Here is a 24,629-nt window from a genome sequence, read left to right as displayed (position 1 = left end):
AATTGCTCTCTTTGGGGTAAAGGCAACTTAAATAATAGCATACCCTTTTGAGGTCATGTTAGGTTTTATTGCCATGGAAGATACATCTCTACTATTTATGTTACCTTTTGCAGATTTTGGTTTCTGAATATGTTCACTTTGTAAGATAAAAAATAGAGAAGGTTTCCATCTTTTTAAACACTGACAATCTAAAAGTCTGAAATAGTTTAGCTATAAATATGTCTAGGTCTTTTTGGATTGAATACAAGTTATTGAGATCTTAATATGTGGCTACTTCCCAAGTACTTTGCATAATTAATTTCGTTTAATCTGTCTGACTTTCTAAGTAATAGTCTTATTCTGCAGATAAGGAAACAGATACTTGTCAACATCAACAGCAGTTAATGACAGAGCTTAACGTCAATTCTTATCTGATGTTGTTCATGCTTTTTTAATCAGTACTCTAATTTTTTTCTTACCCAAGACTGTTCCCTTATACTTTGTCACTTAGAGGTAAATTTAATCATCTTATTTGTGTATCTTATAGAGTATTTTCCTCTTAGCCCAAATGCTTTCAGTTTTTGGTAGCTCTGTCATAATTATTATTGGTCTGTTTTGTGTTCATATCATATCTTATTGCTATTTTTACAAATACACACAGATATGGTTATGATAAAAGATCCTGGAATGGGATGGAATGTTATTTGTATAATGTACTTTGCATAATTCACATTTTAATTTTTTGGATGTGAAAGATCAATTTGCATTTCTGTTTGTACTTTGTGAAGAATGTTAAAAGCAATGCATATAAGCGATAAAGGATGGTTGGAAATAGTACTTTTCCATTCTAGTTTAAATATTGTCATTGTTGAGGCTTGCATCAGGGAAGCCTTTTAGTAGTAAATGTTAAGTGATATTTGTTTGGTGTGTGTTTTCTTGAACAAAGAGTCTTTTATTAGCTGATGCACATTAGTTGCTTTCTCATAAAAATGCCTAAGGATTCATTCAGTTATTTGTATTTGATTTAACAAAAACATTGTATATGAATTCTTCAATTATACTCTGAAAATGATTTGGAATTTCAGCTATTAGAAGATTTATATTACTCACTTATAGAGTGACTTATAGGTTTAGAAATTGAAGATAATATAAACCTTAAAAGTGCTTAAGTTGGGCAAGCAGTTATGAAATTTTTATCTTCTCTCCCCTTTAAGTGTAAATGCTGTTTCATTAATTCAACTAAGATATTGGTTCTAATCACATATACACATAGTTCCTGCATTTCTCCAGTGAGGCATAAAAACTCTGACCTCTGTAAACTTGCCAGGCATATATATGCCCTTTTGATCTATGTTTCAGGGTTCCTACTGATTTGTTAATCCACAGATAGTACTGTGACTGACAGTGACTGACAGCACAGTCTCCAAAGCCATGTATACTTGAGAAAGACTATTTGGAGGGAAATTATGAAACTTCAAATGGGTGCTGATAAGTGAATGGAGAGGAAGGTGAAAGTGTTTTAGAAATGGGTAGGAGGAGAAGCATCAACTTAGTAGAGATGGGAGAAATATGCAAATTGAGTGGACAGTTGGAGAAGTGCAGAAAATCAGGATGGTTCCATGGGTGATAGAACCAGAATTTGGTCTCAGTAGAATTTCAGAAAGGAAGAAAACTGTGGCAAGGTTAAAGAGTATGAGAAGGAAACAACAGATTTATCATTTAGAAGGTTATGAAGAATACATGATAAGAACCAAATATATATTTAGAGGGGGTTAAGGAATAAATTAGGGTGAAACAATTTTAAGGAGTGGCAGTAGATTAGGCTGCCAAATCAGAAAGGTAATTGGTGAAGAACAAATAAGGATAGGAGTAACTGGAGGGCCTTAAAATCTAATAAAGTCTCCCATCCTTCCCCTTACCCCTAGGCGGCCAGGCTTAAGATCCTGAAATGCATTCTCAGTTGTCCAACAGATAAGTATTTTGTTCGTGATAATTATAACTAAAGTTGTTGAACATCTACAGTGTACCAACATTTTATTTGTATTTTTAATTCCTAAAACATTCTTCTAATATAGATGTTATCTAATCTTTCACAGTTAAGGAAATAAAGTCAGAAATTGACTAGAAAGTGGGCATGAGTTGTTTTTTTCAGTAACTTTGGTTTACAACTTGTATATGATTTAGAGGTATAGGATCACATCTTTCAGATATATGTTCCCACAACTTACTCACCACTAAGGCACCCATATCCTTCACCATAGCTAATTATGCCTCCTTCCCACTTGGCTTGTTCCTCTTCTTCTGCTGTAGTAACCTCAATTCTACAATCAGATTTCTAAGGTTTATTATTGGTTTGGTTTCATCTGACCTTTTGTATTTTTCTCTATTTTCCACATGTAAGTGAAATGATCCAGTTTTTGTCTTTCTCCTTCTAATTTTGCTTAGCATATTTTCCTCCACTTCTATTCCTATTGTTGCAAATGGTAAGAGTTCCTCTTTTTTATTGCTGCATACTACTCCATTTCTGTATATATGTACCACATCTTATAATCCACTCATCTGTTCTTGGTTACTTAGGCTATTTCCATACCTGCATGTACCTCTACAAGTTAGCATTTTTACGTCTTTCAGTTGGATCTCTATGAGTGGAGTTGCTGGATCGTATGAAAATCTACTTCTAATATTTTGAGAAACCTCTATAGTATTTTCCATAGGGGTTGGACCAGTCTACATTCCTACCAGCTGTGTATGAGGGTTCCTTTTTCTCCACATTCTCACCAATACTTGTTTCTGGTCTTTTTGATAAGGGCCATTCTCAGGTATGAGATGATATCTTGCTGCTTCTTCTATTTATTAAGCTATGTTAAAACAATGGGGGAGGGAGATTCATATAGGGTGTGAATCCTCCTCTTATAGAAAGGAATGAAAGGTGAAATTTTATTAATGTTCACTATAATTTGTTTTAACTATATTTTTTCTATTTAAAATATTTTATAAACGTATTCCTTTTAATGAACTCCTCTACTATACATATATCTCTGATTTTTAAAAAAATTGAGGTAACGGTTTATATCACTATATATATTTTAAGAGCCTATAGGTTCACAACTCTTCGAATGTATGTTATCACAACATGGCCACCACCAGCTTACCAATAACCTTTTACCATCTTCCATTGGACTCCCTTTACCTTTTGATCCTACCCTCTACCTCTCTGGTAACCTCAATTTTGCAATCAGAACCCAAGGGTTTGTTTTATTTTGTCTTGTCTGTTCCTTTGCTGTTTCTATGTGTTCCATATCGGAGTAAAATCATCTGATATTTGCCTTTCTCCTTGTGATTCGTATATTATCTGACTTTTAACAATTTACTTTTATTGGGGATTAGTAGACCTATGATGATGATAGTTTGAAAGTGAAAAAAGGGCAAACCAAGAAAGACAATGGCAAGAAAATCACAGTCATCTCCCTTATCTGCAGTTATGATTTTTGTCATCTGAAAATATTATGCATAATATTTTGAGAGAAAGAGATCATGTTCACATAACTTTTATGACACTATATTGTTATAATTAATTCTGTTTTCTTATTAGTTATTGCTGTTTCTTTCTTCACCTAACTTATAAGTTAATCTTTATCATAGGTGTGAACATATAGGAAAAAATAGTATATTTAGGGTTTGGTACTATCCACAATTTCTGGAGGTCTTAGAATGTATCATGAATGGATAAAGGGGGGTCTATTGTAAGAGTGAAACTTGTTCTTTTTACTATGAGAACTTCAAATATATCATACAATTTTGGGTAGCTTCTTAGAAAAGCCAGCGTCTTCATGGAAATCATATTGAGTTGGTCACAAGCTGGGTAAATCAGGGCAGATACTTTCCATGTCACTAGATTATGAAATTCCAGAGTGTATTGTACTTTACTGTGATTTGTTGAATTTGGGTTCCATCAATCAGCAATTGGTTATTGAAGAAAGGGTATAAACAGATGTTTTACTTTCTCTTATAAATCTTTACTTCAGAAACATTGCATATTTGAAAAAGAAATGCTTAGACTACTCTAGGGATTAAACATTCTTTCAGGACTTTCAAGTACTTTGGGAGGAGCCAAAATAGAAATTTTTGTTGTACTAATATCTCACATTCAGTTCCAGAGCAGCTATTTTAAGTTGCATTTTGTTATACTAGTCTAAGATAATATTATTAGAAATAATTTTATAATTCAGCCTCTACTAAAACAAATTGGCTGTTAACTATGAATAAACATTATCATACGGAACTATTTATGCCATACTTTTTTAAACTAAGAAAAACAACCATATTAATAAGATCCATTGAATTTCTGTTTGTCAAGAATTAAATGGAATTTGTGCTATAGTCACGATATGTTGTTTTTATTATTTTGGCTCTTTTGGTTCACATTACCACTATTAACTCTGTTTACTGGCATTTTCTCACTGCATCCTCTTCCCCCCCCCAATCTTTTAGTTGAACATCTGTGCCGCTATTGGCTGACTTCATTAATGGTTAAGAGTTTTATTCCCAATTTACTAAAGGGCAGTGACTCACCCTGAGATATCAACTCAACCCACAAGTCAATTTGAATTTGGTTCTTAACATTTCTTGCTTCCTTTGTCCTCCACCTTGTAGCAGGGAAAACTGGCACTTAGCATGCAAAAGGCTTTACGGTATCAAAGTAGTGCTATGCTTTGGAAAGTGCATTTCTGTGTGCTATTTTTGGGAAAAGAGAAGAAAAAGAGGTAGATGAATGGTAGTAAAATGATTGCAAGATAATGTTTATAATGTTTATATTGGGCTATTTTCCTCATAGCATTTATTTTTACTTTTACTTTATTTTGTTGCATTTGCCTACATCCTTGTTTACCTTGATTTGTTTCAGAAGGCATTAAGGGATATTCACTTCTGCTATGTTTTATGTTTACCTGTATCACTTAATAGACTGTGAATCCCTCAAGTCTGGGACTGTGTCATAATCACTTTTATAAATCTCATATCTGTGACATAGACATTTAATAGTTTTTGAACAAATTAATGATATTTAAGCATTCCAGTACTAGAAAAGAGAGTCAGATTGTTTTTTTGTAATCTGTCAGTTAATTGCTACCATCCTACCTTTTGCAACTTCGATGGTGTTATGAGCTGATTTGTGAGTAACCACTCCCCACCCTCACTTGTTGAAGTCTTAATTCCCAGTACCTCATAATGTAACCTTATTTGGAGATAGGATCTTTACAGAAGTAATTAACCTAAAATGAGGCAACTAGGGTGGGCCCTAATCCAATATAACTGGTATCCTTATAAGAAGAGGAAATTTGGATATGACTTGTACAGACGGAAGATTATGTGAAGACAGAGGAGAAGATGGCTACAAGCCAAGGAGAAAGGCCTGGAACAGATCCTCGTGGCTCTTAGAAGGAACTAACTCTGCTGACATATTGATCTCAGACTTCTAGCCTCCAGAACTGTGAGAAAATAAATTTCTGTTGTGGAAGCACTGGTCTCTGGTTTTTTATAATGGCACCACTAGCAAACTAATAGAGTTGACTTAGATGCAGCAGAATCTCAAATACCCTTAATTTGCCTACCCCTAAGGAACAGTTTGTCAAGGTTAATGTCAAAACCTTAAAACTTAAAACAAGGTTAATGTCAAAACCTTAAAACAGTTCCCTCTTTCCTAAGCCATGGTAGAGAAAAATTTGAATGGCTTAATGAAGAAAGTAATAACTGGTCATCTTCTTCCATTACAGTACAGTCAATAGCAAGCAACTGGCTAATATTTCAGATCAACTGAATTTCTTCAATTTGGCTAGGAGAAAGTGTTTATGGGGTAATTTCGAAGTATTTGAGAGCCTCCATGAATAAACCTGCTTGCTTTTTCAAAGTAGAGAATGGAAGAGGAAGACTGAATAAAATACTATTTTTTTCTCATTTAAAAGTTATATATTTTTTTGAGATAATACTGGTTTTGCAACACTATATGATTTAAATACTTGTTGACATGATGTTAATATGAGCTCATTGTTTGTACATATCTCAGCAGCATTACTTTGCTGTGTTAGAATCATGGGGGTAGATTGATGTATTTTTTGGCTCATGTTTATTGTTTTGATAGTTGCCATCCTCTTTGATTATCAACCAGACATACTGAGTTGTTACAATCATTTTTAGCATTTTTTTCATTATGTGCTTGAGCCATAAGCTAAATATATATGCTATTTTTACTGTTTTTCTTGTCATTTTTAAATTTGGTCATGTATCAGATAGTGCTGTGTTCAGTCAACTCTTTCAGAGTGTTTTGAGCTGCTTTGCTGAAAGAGAAAATTTTGGGTATATGCAAAAGTATAACACTTGTTTTTTCATTGCATGGAAGCTGTTTACCAGAATTCTGAAAACAGGGTAAACTAATTAAAAGTCAACGGAATAGGGTCTCAGTCCCAGATTTAAAAAAAAAAAAGTTGTTTGCCATAAAGCAAAACAAAATAAGACAAACAACAAACCTCCAATTTATGAGCAAATAGGATTTTTAATCTAATTGTGGCATTTAACTTCCATCACATCCACAGGATGTGGAGCACCGTTACTACAGTATGTACTTCTCTATCCCTTTGCTTTCCCTTCATTCCAGTTATTGAGGAAAAATACTGAAATCAACAATTTCCTCAGTCACGTGCTAAACAAGTGGCACAACTGCCTCTAACTGTGAATTGAAAACCTTCCTTCTATTAGTATCCTATCATGTCCTTTCTATAAGACTAGTTTCAATTTAGCTGCCAAGTAGAGTCATTCATAAAATTTCCTGTCTCTTACCAATTGATACAGAATGAAAACATTCTAGTTTTTAATTTAGAATGCAATTATTGTTAAACAAAAAAGAATCAAAGTAAATTATTCATGAGACAGAGTATTATAAACTTTGAACTGCTATGTGCTAGGGTGTAGGGGTTGTCGACAGCATGAGAGTGGTTGAGAGTGGGGACTCTGGCGTTATGCTGCTGCCTGGGTTCTAACCATAGCTCAAGCATCTCCTAGTGTGTGACCTTGAACAAGTTATTTCTTTGCCTTTCAGATATCTTTTTTGGGAAATGAAGATTATGTTAATTCACCACTTAGGAAGACTGTGAAGATTAAATAAATTTGTGATTATTATTCAAATAATTAATTTAATTCTCTTAAAGCACTTAGCATCGTGCCCGAGAATTGTTTGAGGATTGTTAGTCATTAATACAAGATTATCCATGGATAGCTATCATTTCTGTGTTTTCTAGACTGGGTTTTCTATGATACTAGTTGTGTTTGGACAGTAAATGATCCCATGGTCCCTACACACCTATCCTGGAGATTCATAACACAGAGTTAGCATTTTAAAGGCTCTGAGAAATCTTTTGATTAAAAAGAAGAAATTCAGGGCTTCCCTGGTGGCATAGGGGTTGAAGTCTCAGCACTATCAAACTATCACCAGCCACTAAAGCATGAGTTTCTTCTGCCAGGGAGCTAACCCACATGGCATAGAAGGCCTCTCCTGTCTGGTCCGCTACTCCCCTCAGCAGTGTATTTCAGTAGATCTGCCTGTTCTGCTCCCTGCTTTCTCTGGTGAATTCTCTCACCACCTTCCTACCACCCCCCCCCCCAGCCTATACACCAGTTCTTGTATACATAAATAAATAAATCTTAAAAAAAAAAAGAAATTCAACTTCTTGAATAGTTACAATTTTCACAGGGAGAGACTTCTTTAGTACAACTGTTAATGTCTTTCAGAATAGTTTTTTTTTTTTTAATGTCAGTTTAGGGAGTGCTGGCCTAAATGATTAATTTGCATTTATCTAGTTTGATGAATTGATACAGTGATCTTTTTATTTTTTCCAATTATTCTGCAATGATTATATGATAATATCTGAAAGAAACCAGGAATTTGGGATTCTAGCAATAGATATATAACTAACTAGGAGAGTGATCTGGAATTTAACCTCTAAATGTGCTTTGATTTCTTAGTGTGAGATTGGTAGACTAGATCACTGAAGTTCTTTTGTTTTACCTCTGAAATTCTGAATGAGGTTTTTTATTTTTTCTTTTATCTTTTATTTACAGATATTTCAAAGAACATATGTGTGTGTGTGTGTGTGTGTATATACACACATACATATATACATACATGCACATATATTGTAATTGAAATAATGTTGGTTTACATTGTTGTTGGTATTTTGGAAATATAGAATCTCCCCCTTCAGGTGTAGTGTTCTAGTGCTCCTGTCACCAAAGCACCTATAGTCTACAGCCATAGACCATTGTGCACTGTCCCCACTTTTTTCTCATCCCTCTTCTTCCTCACCTCCCATGCTTCAGTTCTGTATTTAACTTTCAAATGTTAGGTTTTAAGTTTGTCTTTATCTGACTCTTTGTTTTCTTTCTCTATAGACTATATCTTTTTTAAAGTAGCAAAATAAATGGGGTAAATGACTATTGGCATTTAATTAATGATGAGTCTTTGAAATGAATTGCCTACTAGATTTGACTTTTTTGTCCTTAGTACTAACTACAGTACAACCAGCCTTGCAAATATATTCTAGGAATAAGAGAGGTATGTTCTAGTTCAAATCCCTGATATCAAATTCATTAGATGTAGTTGCAAACAAAACTATAGCAATTTTGAAGAATCTGGTAAAAATGTTTCTTGGAGGAGTTCAAATTCTAGATATCTAAGTTTGAGGCTTTTTTTTTTTTTTTACAAACTTAAGTTAGATTACTTTGTCATATTCTGATAAATTTATAGCCTGACTTAAATAAAAAATAAGAAAATCTATCCTCATATATAGGTCATTTGTTCAATAGCATTTGCCTAAACCAATACTAATCATGATACTTTACATTCATTTATCATTCTATAATGTTTTCATTTCTCAGTTATGTGTGGTAGGTAGGATAGCGCTTCAATGTCACTTAACACACAAATCACTAAATCTTTCTGAGCCTTAGTTTCTGTATTTGCCCAATCACATTTATACCAATGGATATCTAGAAAATTAAAGATAATAAATTGAAGAACAAGTAGAACTGTTAATAATTAAGATTTTTAGAAATGAAATAAACAGAATGTATTTGACATAAACATGATGGCTTTTCTAAAAACTTTAGATAACTAATGATAACTGCAAATAATAAAACATAAAATGTAAAAAAATAAAACTCATTCATATTCATAGCATAAACTAAACCCTACCAGATAATATGTGCTTTATAGCACAGACCATTGGTCATTTACAAATATTTTTCAGTTTTTCCTTAAGAGTAGAACCCCAATGTTTAACTACATTGTCACCTTGTTAAAGATGATTTTGGTTAGCTTCCCACAATGCTGTGTGTGACCATGATTACTAAATTCTAGTCAATGAGATATATGTATAAGTTTATAATGGGACCAGAGAAGGAAGGAAGAATGCCTAGGGAGGCCATTCTTTTTCTTCCTTATTCCATTTCTTGGATTGTAGACATGATGAGTACAGCAACCATCTTGAGATTCAAAATAGTCTTGACAATGGAAGCCATTTTGCTAAGGTAGTGGGGTAAAAATAGATAGTCGCCACCATACTGACCCTGGACTTCCAGCGTTTGTATTCATTTTCAATGAGAAGGTAATAAGCTTTCTTTCATTTAAGTCATTGTTACTTTGGATTTTGCACTTAATGAAATTCCTAACCAATAAAACACTTAAGTTATAGTAATTAACATAGTATGGTACAGATAGAGGAGTAATAAAAAAAAATCATTGTAATAGGATAGAGAGTCCAGAAACAGACCGAAATATATGGCAATTGGGTACATATTTAAAGGGACAAGTTCAGATCAATGGAAAATGATTTAGTAAATGATATTGGTATAATTACTTTTTTGTTTGGGAGAAAAAAGTTAGAATCATATCTTGTGTGTATGCATACAAAATCCAGATGCATTAATCACAGAAATATCACATAGAAAAAAACTGTATTGATTCTAGAGGAGAACACTGGAGCAAAATTCTATGAAACTAAAATCAGTATTTATAAAGGAAAACTGTCCAAGGTCTTATCCTAAGTGGTATCCCTGAGCTTTTTTTTTAGCATGGTGGCTACCTCTAAGAGGGTGTATTTCAAGAGGACATGGCCCAAGCACCAGCTTTTATTGAAGCTCTGCTGGCATCATACTAAAGTCCATTGGTCAAAACAGGTCACATTGTCAAGCCTAGCAACAATGTAGGAAACAACTACATAGAAGAATAGTAGGAGAGGTAATAATCTACCATTCATGAATAAAAAAAGTCCAGGATATATTAGATGGAAACTAATCAATTGTCAATACAGAGTGATTGCATCTTTTTGGTAAAAAAAGTCAAAACACAAATTGACTATTATACAGTGTGAATTAAGTAGTTAGAAGATTCCAATTGTGTTCTAAAGTTTGCAAAATTGTGAAACTCTACCAGCCTTCTCAATATTTTTTTTTAAATTTTTCTCAATATTTCCTTTTGTTTAGGAAAACTATTATTTTATTTTTTTAAAGATTTATGTATGTATGTATGTATGTATTTATTTATTTTTTTATTCATTCATTCATTCATTCATTCATTCATACAAGAACCAGGCAGGGTAGAGGCCAGATGCATGGGAGGGTGAGAGGATTCACCAGAGACAGAGTGGGGAACAGAACAGGCAGACTGACGAAATACACTGCTGAGGGGAGCAGTGGGCGAGACAGGAGAGGTCTGCCGCACAATGTGGGACTCTCGCCAGCCGGTCAAGATCGAACTGGCGCTGCAGAGGCAGCGGACAGCTGCACAGCGCTGCACTCAACCGCCTGTGCCACTAGGGGAGGCCCAGGAAAATTGTTATTTTTTAATAAAGTTATGTATTCGTGTTGATTTAATGGAGTAATTACTGTAATGTTTAACTTTTTATTAAAAATATCAAGTATGATCAATGTCAGTTAATATAACCATAAAAGGCTTTTTGGGGGTTCTTAATAATTTTCAAGAGTAAGAGTTTTGAGAACTGATTATATATATGCATAGAAAATTTTGAAATAATGCACAACTATATGATAATATTTTCTTTTGAAGAGTGGGATAGCAGCAGCAATTGTGTGGAAAAGATTTAAGTGCAGCAATTAAAACTCTAATAAAGAAAAATACTAGTGGGAATAAATATTCTACTAAAGTGTATATAACTTGTTTTATTCTTTCTTAATGAGAAAACTTTTAATTTTGTAATTATGTAATAATAGAATCCTTGTTTGTACTCTGCATTGTTGACTTTGTGTATCTCTGATCATTTTATTATGGTTCTAGCACATGTAATTATTCATCTAAAATATCGAGGGTGTTTTCTTGATTCAGTTTCCCCTCATCTATGCTCTTCTCTTCCTTTGCCATGTGGATTGTAGAGTCCATGTGGACACACCCTATTTTTTTTTAATTGTTCTTTTGCCTCTAGTACAAAGCAATAGAAACAGTTTGTATTATACTCTGTAGGCACTCAAGGGTTTGTTGAATTATTAATGCTACGATTTGAACATATAGTGATACTGACTTTTTGCATTTGTAAAATTATTGACTGAAGTACTCACTTGACTTCCCATTGTGTTCAATTCTTGTTCTTTTTGTTTCCACTCTGGCCCTTCCCAGTTTACAATATTGATAAATTATCATCTTGAGGTTCTGATCTAGTGAATATGTTCAAAGTATTACTGATCACTATGCCACCTACCATGCAATTATCAATAATCATTGTCAATGAATGGTATTGAGGTATTTTTATATTTTGAAGCTTTTACATTAATGTCTTCAAATTTGTCAATAAAAATCTTAGTTTGTGTCTTAGTTATCAGGGCCTAATGGACATTTATTTACTGAGGTGTAAGACATGAATCACTTAATATATTGATATATTATACTATAATTGTATTTTATAAAAGATGGTATAAACATTTTGGAAAATTTTATTTCAGTCAATATTAGTTCCTATTGATTTCCACCTATTATTAAATTTAAAAACATCCAATTTGGGGTACTTTTATTGTAATGAAATACATTTATTAGTGGGCTTTTTTAGAATTCTTACAAAATTATAATAGATTTTCTAAGTCAAGTTTGTCTATGTCAATCAATCAATCTTTAAAATAACCAGACCATGCCATTGTGACTCACAGATGCAGTGCCATAATTCTCTCCTGACAGTTTACCTTACCAACCCATATACTTCCTTAATATGCATTGAATTTTCCTGGTTAGATTGTAAAACTCTGAGGAGTAAGTGGGAAAACATAGGCAAAGACATATTGGTTTGAAGACATGGTGTGTTTTGGAGAGTAGTGATAAAATTTACATAGGTAAATTATGACCAATTATAGGGGGTGTTTGAGGTGGAAGATTTGATAGGTATGACGTGGGAAAATGTCTTACTATGTTTCAGGAAGATTAGTCTGGCAATCACTTGCATGGTATGCTGGAGAGGAAACAGGAACACGAAAGTTGTGTGAACTGAGTATGCAGAAGCAATAAATGCCCAGACTGAGGGTGTTACTGTAGTGACGGAGAGTAGATAGTAAATGTGACAGGCATTATGAAGTGGGAAATTTATTCAACAAATATTTATTGAATACTTTATGTATGTATTTTATGCTTTTAATATCCTGACTGAACTGCCCCTATAATTACAACACATTTTGTACTTTAAAATTAAATACACTGGTGAAATAAGCCGGAAGGAAAAAGAAAAGTATCACATGGTTTTACTTATAGCAGAAATATAGGGGAACCAAATAAGACATCAATGTAAAAAAATAATAACAGTACAAAGCACAACAAAGCAAAAATAGACAATTGTAAATCGGAGACATGTTGTGGGGGAGGATGAGGGATTAGAAGGAGGAAAGAGCACAGGGGACTGGGGTGATGGTGCACGGGTGCATTGGTGAAGGAAACTCTATGGGGACTACATCTGAGGGGGTGGGGGGAAGCAAATATTGTTTATAAATGAACAATGATATAAAAAATAAAAAAATTAATTAAAAAAATTAAATATGCTGGTGATGAAGTTCTTAATTTTCTCTCGTGATTTGTAATTTTAAAAATAATCTTAAAGATCTTTGTAAATGAAAAGTAAACATTTTTCTTAATCTTACAAAACATTTGTACTTTAACAAATTGAAATGCAACTATTAATTGTGCATATAAGAAATCCTCTGGCAAACAAATGAAAGTTTCTTTAGAGAGGATTTTGCTTTTCAAGGAATCTTACATTAATGGTCTTGAATGATTAAGAGTGTTAGAGAATGTAAAAAGTCTTTTCTCTGCAATTTATAATGCCAGCTATTACTTTGTTCCATACTTTTAGCATCTTGTAAGTGTGATTTCTACGTCAAACAATACTTAAAATATGTTGTTAGTTTAAAAGAAACTGAAAAGTAGTTTAATCTTGAGATCATGTCATTTTTTTCTGGTGAAAGCCAATGACATAAATTATGTATAAATTCACTCAAAGAGCCACTTTAATCATTCTTTTAAGATAAGAGAATTTTCATTAAATAATATTGATGATGCATAATAATTTGCATGTTGGAATTTTACAGTTACAAGCATACAGGCAGGGTGAGGTAATGTGAAATCATCGTGTATCATAATTTATACCTTAGTTTGCTGATGGGAAAGTCACCTTGAAAATTTCACCTTATTTTTCAGATGAGGTGAATTAAGGTAAATGTTATATTAAAAACTCAGAATGGATTTTAGGGCCTAAAGAAGCAAAGATCAAAGGTTTGTTTATTTATACATTCACTGAACAAATGTTTATAAACCTGTTATGTGTGGACCAATTTAATAAGTCTAAATTGTAATTTAGATATTTAAAAAGTGGCTGTGTAAGTGCAAGATAGGAGTGACTTGGTTTGGAAGCTGTTTGTATGAAAAAGGTCTTAGAACTTAACTACTCAAACCTTTATGTTGAATTGACTGCTAAGGAAAGAGTTACACAATTTTAGGTTTCCCTTATTGAAATGATGTGTCCTGTGATCCAGCTTATTAGATTTCTTGTGGGATATATGTATTGTGAATATTAGATATGTTCATCATTTCTGCCCATACAAAGCCTCTTCTAAATAAGTCTGTATCTACACAATGGAATACTACTCATAATCAAAAAAGATAAACTCATGCTATTCACAGCAACATGGATGGAGCTGGAAGAGATTATGCTTTATTGAAATAAGTCAGAAGGAAAAAGAAAAATATTGGATGATATCACATATAGCAGGAATATAGGGATACTGAACAAAGGGTCAAAAAAAAAAAAAAGACAAAACTTGTAGGCAACTATAGATCTGAGGCTTAAAGCAGGGAAGTGGGAGGAAAAGGGATCAAAACAGGAGTGGAAAGAGCATGGTGTTGGCAAAGGAATGGAAAGGGCCATGGTGATGGTTCACAGGTGATGTGGTTTTGGGATATTTATGGGCACTACACCTGGGGGAGAAATCAAATATTGTACAATTATGGACAACAGTGTTTTAAGAAAATTTAAAAATTAATAAAAGAGGGCCTCCCCTGGTGGCGCAGGTGGTTGAGCACAGCACTGTGAAGCTGTCTACAACCTCTGCAGCTTGGGTTCGAATCCGGCCGACCGGGCGAGAGTCCCACATGACACTGCAGACCTCTCCTGTCTTGCCCACTGCTCCCCTCAGCAGTATATTTCGTCAGTCTGCCTGTTCTGTTTTCTGCTCTGTCTCTGGTGAATTCTCTCACCTTCCTGTGCATCTGGCCTGTAGCCTGTAGCCTGGTTCTTGTATAAATAAATAAATAAAATAAATAAAATCTTTAAAAAAATTAATAAAAGGAAAAGTCTGTATCTATATGAGTTTATACCCAACTGTTGGACCAAGGAGAGCTATCTGTCCCAAGGACTGCCAGGCTCTAGGCTGACTACTGAGTTGCAGTCATGATCAAAATAAAGCACTGGCACAAAAAGAGATTTATTTAAAGAATTTAGATTTAGGGAAATGAGAAATATTGGCATAGTACAGAGGACAGTATGTTTCTGGAGTGAAAGATCATGGTAGTTAGGACTAGAATAGCCATAATAGGTCATAGGCAGGATGAGTAAACTAGGAAGCCATTCAACAAATAAAGATGGAATTGCAAAACAAGAGTGATGGGAATTGTATGGGGACTATAACCAAGATGAAAATACATACATTGTACAAAAATGAAAGGTGATTTTAAAAATATACAAAATTAAAAAACAAAAACCAAAAAAAAAACCGAATGGAACTGATGCACTAAGCAGAGAATTTACAGTAACATAGAGATACAGGTTCTAGTTTTGAAATCTAATCTCCTTAAGCCCCTTTTGTGCTATCATTCTTGCCCTTGGATTTCTTTAAGATTCTTTGCAAATATTCTCCCTCTTTCTTTGCGTTAGCATTCAGATATCCCTGACTAAAATAATGTGCAATATATCGACAGATAAAATTTATTTTATGTAAGAACAGTCAGGGAACTGCCCGCCTCCCATGACTGAGATGAATACTTCTTGTTGATAGTAACATCACGCATGCCTCACTTGTTCAACATTATCTTTTAAGTGTTCTCTTTCATACTGTGGTTTGTGATGGCTTCCTGGTAGAGTGACCTGTGGCTTCCTCGTGGGGTGAAAATATGTTTCTTGGTGGTTTTAATCTACAGTTACTATTTCTATTGTCTCTATCTTTCTCCCCAACTTCTGCAGAATGGAAGAGTTTGTAAGTTCCAATATATTCAGGTTTAGCTTAATGGCATTTTACATAGAATTATGCTCAGAATTTTAGCATCAAATTAACAAAAATTTTTCCTTTGGAATATATCAATGCTATGAAAGCAACCTATGTTCATCCTGTGCTTTGAAATATGGGTTTGGACATTTGAGTTTTGTGGTCTTCTACATATATTCTTTTCTGGGACATTTAAGGTGGTACACTATTAGAAAATGTCTAACAATGTAATAACATATTTTACTAAACTTTCTTCTAAATAATTTGTTTTTAACATGGTTCAAGGATGATAAAGGGATTTAAAAATATTCTGTTTTATCCCTAAGATTCATGAGAGTTTTACTTAAAAATTTCTAGACAGATGGAAAATCTATCACAGTCTTAAGGAATTTTGAAAGTTGTGTATTTTCTCTCAGTGGCCTATTTTATATTAAAGTTCCAATACTAAGGGTTATTAATTATGCTATCAAACCTGAGTCCCTTATTGTATCCCTGAACTTGTATGGTATAGCATGTCTAAAAACTTGCAAAAATGCTATACAAGAAAGCAGAAAATTGAGATGTAGTTTCATTTTTCTTAACCAAAAATGTAAATGAAAACATTCAAATATCTAAGGAAAGTTCTGAGGTGGTGGCGTTATATGTACAAAATAAAATCGCTTCAACTAATGAATAAAAAGTGGTTGTGATGTTTACAGTGATGTGTTGGCTCTTTTGATTAAACATAACATTTGTGATAAGATGGATATTAGTTTGTAGGTTTGTTTTGTTCTCTGGCCATGGACTTCACTAAACTTTAAATTCTAGCTGACTATTTCACAGTGTCTGCCATTAATAAGATCAGGAAAAAAAAGTAGACACTGGCGGGTTATAATCATTTATTGGACATTCATGGATATCTATGTCTATTTGCAATAGGTTTTACTACAACTTTTCAGAGAAAAATCTAAATACTTGGTGGCAGGCACTAAGTCTTGATAAATCTAAAGTTCTCTGATAGGAATGAATACATGCCTTGACCAAAAAATGTATGCCCATAATGTTTGATTAAGTCAGTGTTGTGGTTATCTGTTGCTGCCTAACAAACCATCCCCAAATCTAGTGGCTTCAATCAGAAAGTATTTTTTATCTCACAAATCCAAGGTTAACTTGGATTTAATTGGACATATCTTCTGTTCCATGTTGTTAGCCGAAACTGCAGTCATCTGGAGGCTTGACTTAGCTGGAATGTCTGAATGTCTCAGTCACATGTCTGGCATTGGTACTGATTCTCATGTGGGCTCAGCAAGCTCCTCTATTCTTTTCCAGCTTTTTGGAGTGGGTTGGACTCCTCGTAGCATGGTGACTGGTTTCCAAATGCATGTAAGTGGAAACTACAGATTGCTCCACAGCAATATGTTCACTGCTTTATTTTGTTAAAACAAGTCATAGGCCCTGTCAAGATATCAATATGGTTGGTGACAAATAATTTTTTTTTTATTTCTCTAATTAGAGTTTAAATTAGATATCACCTGGACAAAATGTTCTTTTGAAGTCCTGGAGGATTTGAGAAGAATGGCAAGATGGAAATGAGAAAAAGAATTGTTATTTTTCTTTCTAATTGTTCTCACATTTTCAACAGAAACATAGTGGTCTGGTTGCTATAGCACTGGGATACCCCAACATAATTTTATTTGTCCTTGGGGTAGGAAAAAGATGCTTTTAGTCAAAAACATTTCCCTGAGTAAAAATCTCTGCTCTATTCTTGATAACCAAATACTTGTTTTGTGATTTATGTGTAAAAACAGATCTAAGTTATGGGTTTTGGAAAGTCTTCCCCCACTCCTCTTATTAGCCCTATTAAATTATATTTTGTTCTCCCTGTGCTTTGAGAAGCAACTTTATTCACTTGACACAGGTAGACACTGAGTCAATCAGAAGCACTTCCATTAGAGGACTCCAGTTATTCTGTCAGCTTCTAGGCAATAAATTCCCTGAGATAAACTGATTTTATTTTGTAATATGAATGGAACATTTCCTTTTGCTCTCTTCTCCTGAAGTTCAGCTCAGAATATTGATAATCTGTTGGGGGTGCTGAAGTTAGCTTTTGTAAGGTCCCATTAATTGGGCCAGCAGTTTAAAGCATTTATAGAAATTTGGTTGTTCTATAGATTTATGGAAACCTGATTTTCAGAATAGTATATAAAGTAAATGTTTATAAAAATTGTTAGGAATTATAGTGGCAATGTGAATAATAGTAAGATAAGGAATTTTTTTAGAGTTTCACAGTCAAAGTTATAAATACATTCTTTTTTTATTTTCTTCCATAATCGGATAATAGTAAGACAATTATAATATTGAATGTCTCTGATGATAGTATTTTTATGGTATGCTTTGTAGAGATCTTGATGAATTTGGGAATCATAACTAGGATTAAAATAAGAATAAAATGTAGAGATTGAAAAATAAGACTTTAGATTTAGAAAGATTTTATGTACTGAATGTCAAAAGTTAATTTCACACAGACTAGCTCTGCTTGTGACATACTGTATAGAGTCCTACCAAGCTTTTTAATACCATTTAAAACATTCTGTTCCAAGATGTATTTGAGGCAAAAAGGATGTTAATTACACAGCAGGAAACATCTATCTTATTTTCATTCCTTTTGCCTTGGAACAGAATGAAAAATTTTGATATGTGTAAGTTTTGAATATTACTTGAGATATCTAATTAGGTTATAAAGCTGCAAAGGTACATATTCAAGTCTTTGCCATAAATTTCAATGGGTTACTTATTAGATATGCAGTGTTGGGGTGGTTTAGCAACTGTAGAGAACCTCTTGCTGAGTGCTGGCAGACAGAAACAGTTTTTAACTCACTGTTTCCATTTTGTGGTCACTTTACTTCTTTCCCTACCTAGTCTTTTGTGTACCTTTAGTCATAACTATTACTTATCTTGGATCCCAGGGATAATGTAAACAAATTTTTTTTTTCTATTGTTGCTCTTTGTGGTAAAAAGCAAGAAATAGGTAAGGAGAGAATTTGAAGTGGGGAGGTAACAATATGTCCTGGTATGGTCAGAAGGTTTTGGAGTTTGAGTACAGCTAACGGTACGCTGAAGAGACAGTGGAGAGGTCAGAGTGAATGAGGATGAAAGCTGGGGCACTGTCATCTGGGGACTTCTTTGGAGTCCCCAAGATTCTTTCATGTAGTCTGCAAGCTCAAAACTATTTTTATAATAATATCAGGACTTTGGAAGTGAAGGAGGGGTATGTGGGGACTTTGCTTAACAAAATGTCGGGGGAAAGACAAATACTAGATGATTTCACTCATGTGAGGAAGGTAAAGAAACAAAACAAAGGAAGTGACAAAATGAAACCAAAACATACCCATAAATCCGAGGTTACCAGAAGGGGAGAGTGGGGTAGAGGACAAAGGGGGAGGAGGGCCCAGTGGACTATGGTGGAATATTATTGGTGTTTGGTGGTGAATGTGGTATGGTAACCTACATTTAAGAGGTGTAATTTTGTACCCCTAAGACATATACAATATTGTAAACCAATTTTACATCAATAAAATAATAGTACCATTTAAAAATTAATACTAGGACTTTATTTGCCCCCTTTATTCATTTTCTCATGAGTATATACTTTCCAGACACTACATAATAGGTGATGACTAGGACATTTGCTGTCTCGCCTGCTGCTCCCCTCAGCTATATATTTCAGTAGATCTGCCTGTTCTGTTCCCTCCTCTGTCTCTGGTGAATCCTCTCACCCCCTGCACCTCTGGCCTGTACCCCAGTTCTTGTATGCATAAATAAATAAATCTTGTTTAAAAAAAAGACTACCCTTTATGAATTGCAGTGTCATTGTTGCCATGCATCAGGTGACCATGTATGTGTTGATCTGTTTCTGGCTGCTCTGTTTTGTTCCATTGGTTTTTTTGGTTTCCTTGTGATAATACCGCACTGACTTAATTGCTGTGGGTTTTTTTTTTTTTTTATGTTTTATAATAGGCCTTGCTATTTAGAAATCCAAATCTTTCAGTTCTATTGTTCTTTAAGATTGCCTTGCCTATTCTTGATCCTTTGCACGTTTCTCTTGATTGCTTTTAACCTTTACGAAAATAATCTTAACTAGAGAGTGATTTTTAATTTTAATAAGTTTTACCTCTCCAATTCCCTATAATTTGAAGTATCATGGTTCTGTTTGTGATAACTTTCCGTCCTAATTTAGTAAACAATGGTTAAGTACAAAAGAAAGCTGATGTACATTTATATTTACTTTCCTTCATTTATTTGTATAGCAAGATAAAAATAAGTAGATCCAGGCAGAAAGAAAATAAGGCTAAGAATATAATTTGAGGGCCTCTGCAGTGGCGCAGCGGTTGAGCGCTGGGTTGCGAAGCTGCCCGCAGCCTCTGCAGCGACGGTTCAATCCCCAGCTGCTCCCCGGCCACCGGAGGAGGGTCCCACATGGTGCGCAAACCTTTCCTGCCGCCCACTGCTCCCCTCAGCAGTGTACTTCGGTCCTTCTGCCTGCTCTGCTCCCCGCTCTGGGAATATAGGGAACCAAATAAAACATTGGTGTAAGAAAATAGTAACAATACAAAACACAACAAAGAAAAACAGACAATTATAAATCAGAGACATACAGCAGGGGAGGAGGCGGGAGAGGGATCAGAGGGAGGGAGAGAGGAGCATAAGGGACTGAGGTGATGGTGCACAGATGCATTGGTGAAGGAAATTCTATGGGGACTACACCTGAGGGGGTAGGGGGAAGCAAATATTGTTTAAAAATGAACAATGATGTAAAAAAATTTAATTAAAATTAAAAAAAAAAGTAGGGCCTCCCTGGTGGTGCAAGGGGTTAAGATGCAACCTATGAAGCTATTCCACTGCAACATGAGTGCAATCCCCGGCCAGGGAGCTACCCATATGGCACAGCAGACCTCTCCTGTCTCGCCTGCTGCTCCCCTCAGCAGTGTATTTCAGTCAGTCTGCCTGTTCTGTTCCCCACTCTGTCTCTGGTGAATCCTCTCACCCCCCACACCTCTAGCCTGTACCCTAGTTCTTGTATGCATGCATAAATAAATATTTTTTAAAAAAGTAAATCACTGGAAATGCAAACAGTTTCATCTCAGGCATTTATTCAAGAAAATAAGGCTAAGAATATAATTTGAGGGCCTCTGCAGTGGCGCAGCGGTTGAGCGCTGGGTTGCGAAGCTGCCCGCAGCCTCTGCAGCGACGGTTCGATCCCCGGCTGCTCCCCGGCCACCGGGGATTGCACTCATGTTGCAGTGGAATAGCTTCATAGGTTGCATCTTAACCCCTTGCACCACCAGGGAGGCCCTACTTTTTTTTTTAATTTTAATTAAATTTTTTTACATCATTGTTCATTTTTAAACAATATTTGCTTCCCCCTACACCCCCTCAGGTGTAGTCCCCATAGAATTTCCTTCACCAATGCATCTGTGCACCATCACCTCAGTCCCTTATGCTCCTCTCTCCCTCCCTCTGATCCCTCTCCCGCCTCCTCCCCTGCTGTATGTCTCTGATTTATAATTGTCTGTTTTTCTTTGTTGTGTTTTGTATTGTTACTATTTTCTTACACCAATGTTTTATTTGGTTCCCTATATTCCTGCTATAAGTGAAACCATCCAATATTTTTCTTTTTCCTTCTGACTTATTTTACTCAGCATAATTCCTTCTAGCTCCATCCATGTTGCTGTGAATGGCATGAGTTTATCTTTTTTGATTGCTGAATAATATTCCATTGTATATATATATCACATCTTCCTGATCCATTCATCTATTTTGGGGCATTTGGGTTGTTTCTAGGTTTTACCTATTGTAAATAGTGCTGCAATAAACATAGGGATACAGGTGGTCTTTTGAATTAATGTGTTTGTGTCCTTTGGGTAGATTCCCTAGGAGTGGAATTGCCAGGTCATATGGTAGCTTCATTTTCAGTAGACTGAGGAACCTATAGACATCTTTCCATAGTGGTTGGACCAGTTTGCACTCCCACCAGCAAAGTAGGAGAGTTCCTTTTTCACCACATCCTCACTAACATTTGTTGTTATGGGGGGGTCCCCTGGTGGCGCAGGCACTGTGAAACTGTCTGCAGCCTCTGCAGTGCCCATTCCATCCCCTCTGGCCTCGGAGCAACCCACATGGCGAGCAGACCTCTTCTGTCTCGCCCGCTGCTCCCCTCAGCAGTGTATTTCGTGAGTCTGCCTGTTCTGTTCCCTGCTCTGTCTCTGGTGAATCTTCTCACCCTCCTGCGTATCTGGCCTATACCCCGGTTCTTGTATAAATAAACAAATAAATCTTTAAAAAAAACCCACATTTTTTGTTGCTTGTTTTTTTGATATGTGCCATTCTTACTGGTGTAAGGTGGTATTTCAATGTGGCTTTGATTTGCATTTCCCTGATTATAAGGGATGTTGAACATTTTCTCATATGCCTGTTGGCCATTTGCATTTCTTCTTTGGAGAAATGTCTTTTAAGTTCTGCCCATTTCTGGACTGGGTTGTTTATTTTGTTTTTGCGAGTTGTATTCCAATAAAAATCTCAGTGACATTCTTCAAAGAAATAGAACAAATACTAATGAAATTCATATGGAAACACAAAAACCACCAATAGTCAAAGCCCTACTGATGAAAACAAAGGAGAAAGGAGGCATCACACTTCCAAACTTAAAGCTATACTACAAAGCCATAATAATTAAAACAGTTTGATATTGGAACACAGACAGACACATAGACCAATGGAACCGAATAGAGAGCCCAGAAATAAAACCATAGTTATGTGGACAGCTTGTCTTTGACAAAGGAGCAAGAACATGCAATGGAACATGGAAAGTTTGTTCAATAAATGGTGCTGGAAAAACTGGACCACCATATTGCAAAAAAATGAAACTAGACCACTACCTCTCACCATGCACAAAAATCAACTCAAAATGGATAAGAGAACTGGACATAAGACCTGAAACCATAAAATATATAGAAGAAAATATAGGTAAAACACTACAAGACATATATCACAATAACATCTTTAAAGACTCGTCACCCAAAGCAAAGATAGTCAAGGAAAAGATGAACACATGGGATTACATCAAACTGAAAAGCTTCTGTTTAGCAAAAGAGACATTAACCAAAACAGAGAGACACCCCTCTAATTGGGAAAAAAAATCTTTGCACTCCATTCAACTGATAAGGGACTGATCACAAAGATATACAGTGATTTACTTTTTAAATTTAATTTATACTTAAGTATAACCCAATCTGAATAACTTGTTGAACATAGTCATTACTTTGTATATTGCCACTTTTACTTTTGTTTTAGGAGTATTAAGCTTCATGGAACCCAGTGGCTTATCTAGTTACTGTTGTAAATAACTGAAATATGAAAGAATTATGTTACTTTAATGTTTTCTATAAAGTCAGTTGTGGATGATTTTTGTATTTTCACAGTTTTAAAACATGTAAAACATTTAAATGTTTTAAAACGTTTCCCGCAAGTTCCTTAAGATGCATGATTTCTTGGAATTATTTAATTGAAACTAGAGAAAAATGTCCAGTATGTTCTACAGTTAACATTTCTGAAAGCTGAATGAAAATTGTAGAGTGAATTTCATCATGCTATATTTATACTTTTGTCAAAATTCTTTCATTTTTGCACTTGTTTGTGTACTCGCTTTTGATATGAACCCAGTAATTTATGTTTGAAACTGCTTCAATTTCACAAATAAGAAGTAGCTATATATTTTTTGTAAGATTAACTCTATCCATGGTCATTTCAACATAAAGAAATTTTTAATATTTTCTATGTTTATTTTCAGGTTGAAGGTTTAGAACAGATGTGGAAAGATGTTCACTTCAGAGAAAGGGGTTGTGGAGGAGTGGTTGTCTGAGTTTAAGGTAAAATTTACTATTTTGATTTAATAATTATATTCCAATGTATTTTTTCCGGGGCTTGAATTCCATTGACTTTTTAAAAAGATGACAAAAAAGTTATGTTTGTAACATTTGGTTAATTGACAAAGCAAATCAAATTTCTGTTCCTTGTCTCATGAATCTTCACTGTGATAGTTAAAATTATGTTTTTTTAACCACTAATCGCCTTCTCCTTGTCCTCTGGCACTCATTGTTACACATCATTTTGTGAACTTCATCATCGTGAACCACAGGAAGGGAGGGTTTGGGTTTCTATTGCATTTTGATTTTGTCGAGCCCAGTCAGCCAAGACCTTCAGGGACCAATGAATAGTCTGACAAAAGTCAGACTTATTGACTTATTTTAGTGAGGAAATCTACACAAGAGGAACCATGGGGACAGCTCATCAAAGAGAAATACAAAATTATATTAGAGGATTTGGAGTGGAGGGGATTTAGATGAAATTTAAATGAAGTGTGATTTTTATGGGCTCAAAACAAAATAGAGCTGTACGTAATGGCATAAAAATATGTTTTGGACTGTGAAATGGACCAAGGGTCTGTCATCTTAGAAGCTACAAATTGGACATCTGTGTGGAAGATTGTGTTCAGAACCTCTTTAGCTTAGGCTTTGTACCATCACTGAAATTAAGGCTACTTCTCTGTCAAAGTGACTTTGATTTTCCAGATAAGAGGGGGATGTTTCACTTTTTCTAATATGTTTTTAAATATCAGAGTTTTTGATATCTGTGATTTTAGATGAGACTTTTTAGTGAGTAGGAATATGGTAGTCACTCAAGAAAGGAGGCTATTAAGACACTTTTCATCTGCAATGTGTCCTTGGGAGAAGCAATGATTCCTGTTAATTTTTCAGCTGGCCTTATCTATTATTATCATCTTATCCTGGAGAATGACTAGGCAGATTTTATTTCCTCAACTT

General features: G+C 34.7%; 1 protein-coding gene across 5 annotated transcripts in view; it reads left to right on the top strand.

Moving 5' to 3' along the window:
• Positions 1-24,629, top strand: part of HYCC1 (hyccin PI4KA lipid kinase complex subunit 1) — an 85,386-nt gene that overhangs the window by 4,845 nt on the left and 55,912 nt on the right. For all 5 annotated transcript variants that reach the window (XR_008550764.1, XR_008550763.1, XM_037509037.2 and 2 more), the window contains one exon: positions 23,597-23,675. Coding sequence is in view for 3 of the 5 variants with exons in the window: in XM_037509037.2 (XP_037364934.1) it covers positions 23,625-23,675 (51 nt within the window). In the remaining 2 variants the exon portion in view is untranslated. The remainder of the gene's footprint in view (positions 1-23,596; positions 23,676-24,629) is intronic.

This window comes from Talpa occidentalis, unplaced genomic scaffold (genome assembly GCF_014898055.3).
Source record: "Talpa occidentalis isolate TD23 unplaced genomic scaffold, MPIMG_talOcc4v2.1, whole genome shotgun sequence".
Classification (NCBI taxonomy): domain Eukaryota; kingdom Metazoa; phylum Chordata; class Mammalia; order Eulipotyphla; family Talpidae; genus Talpa; species Talpa occidentalis.
The sequence above is the reverse complement of the archived record's forward strand: the minus strand, read 5'-3'. Positions and strand labels throughout refer to the sequence as shown.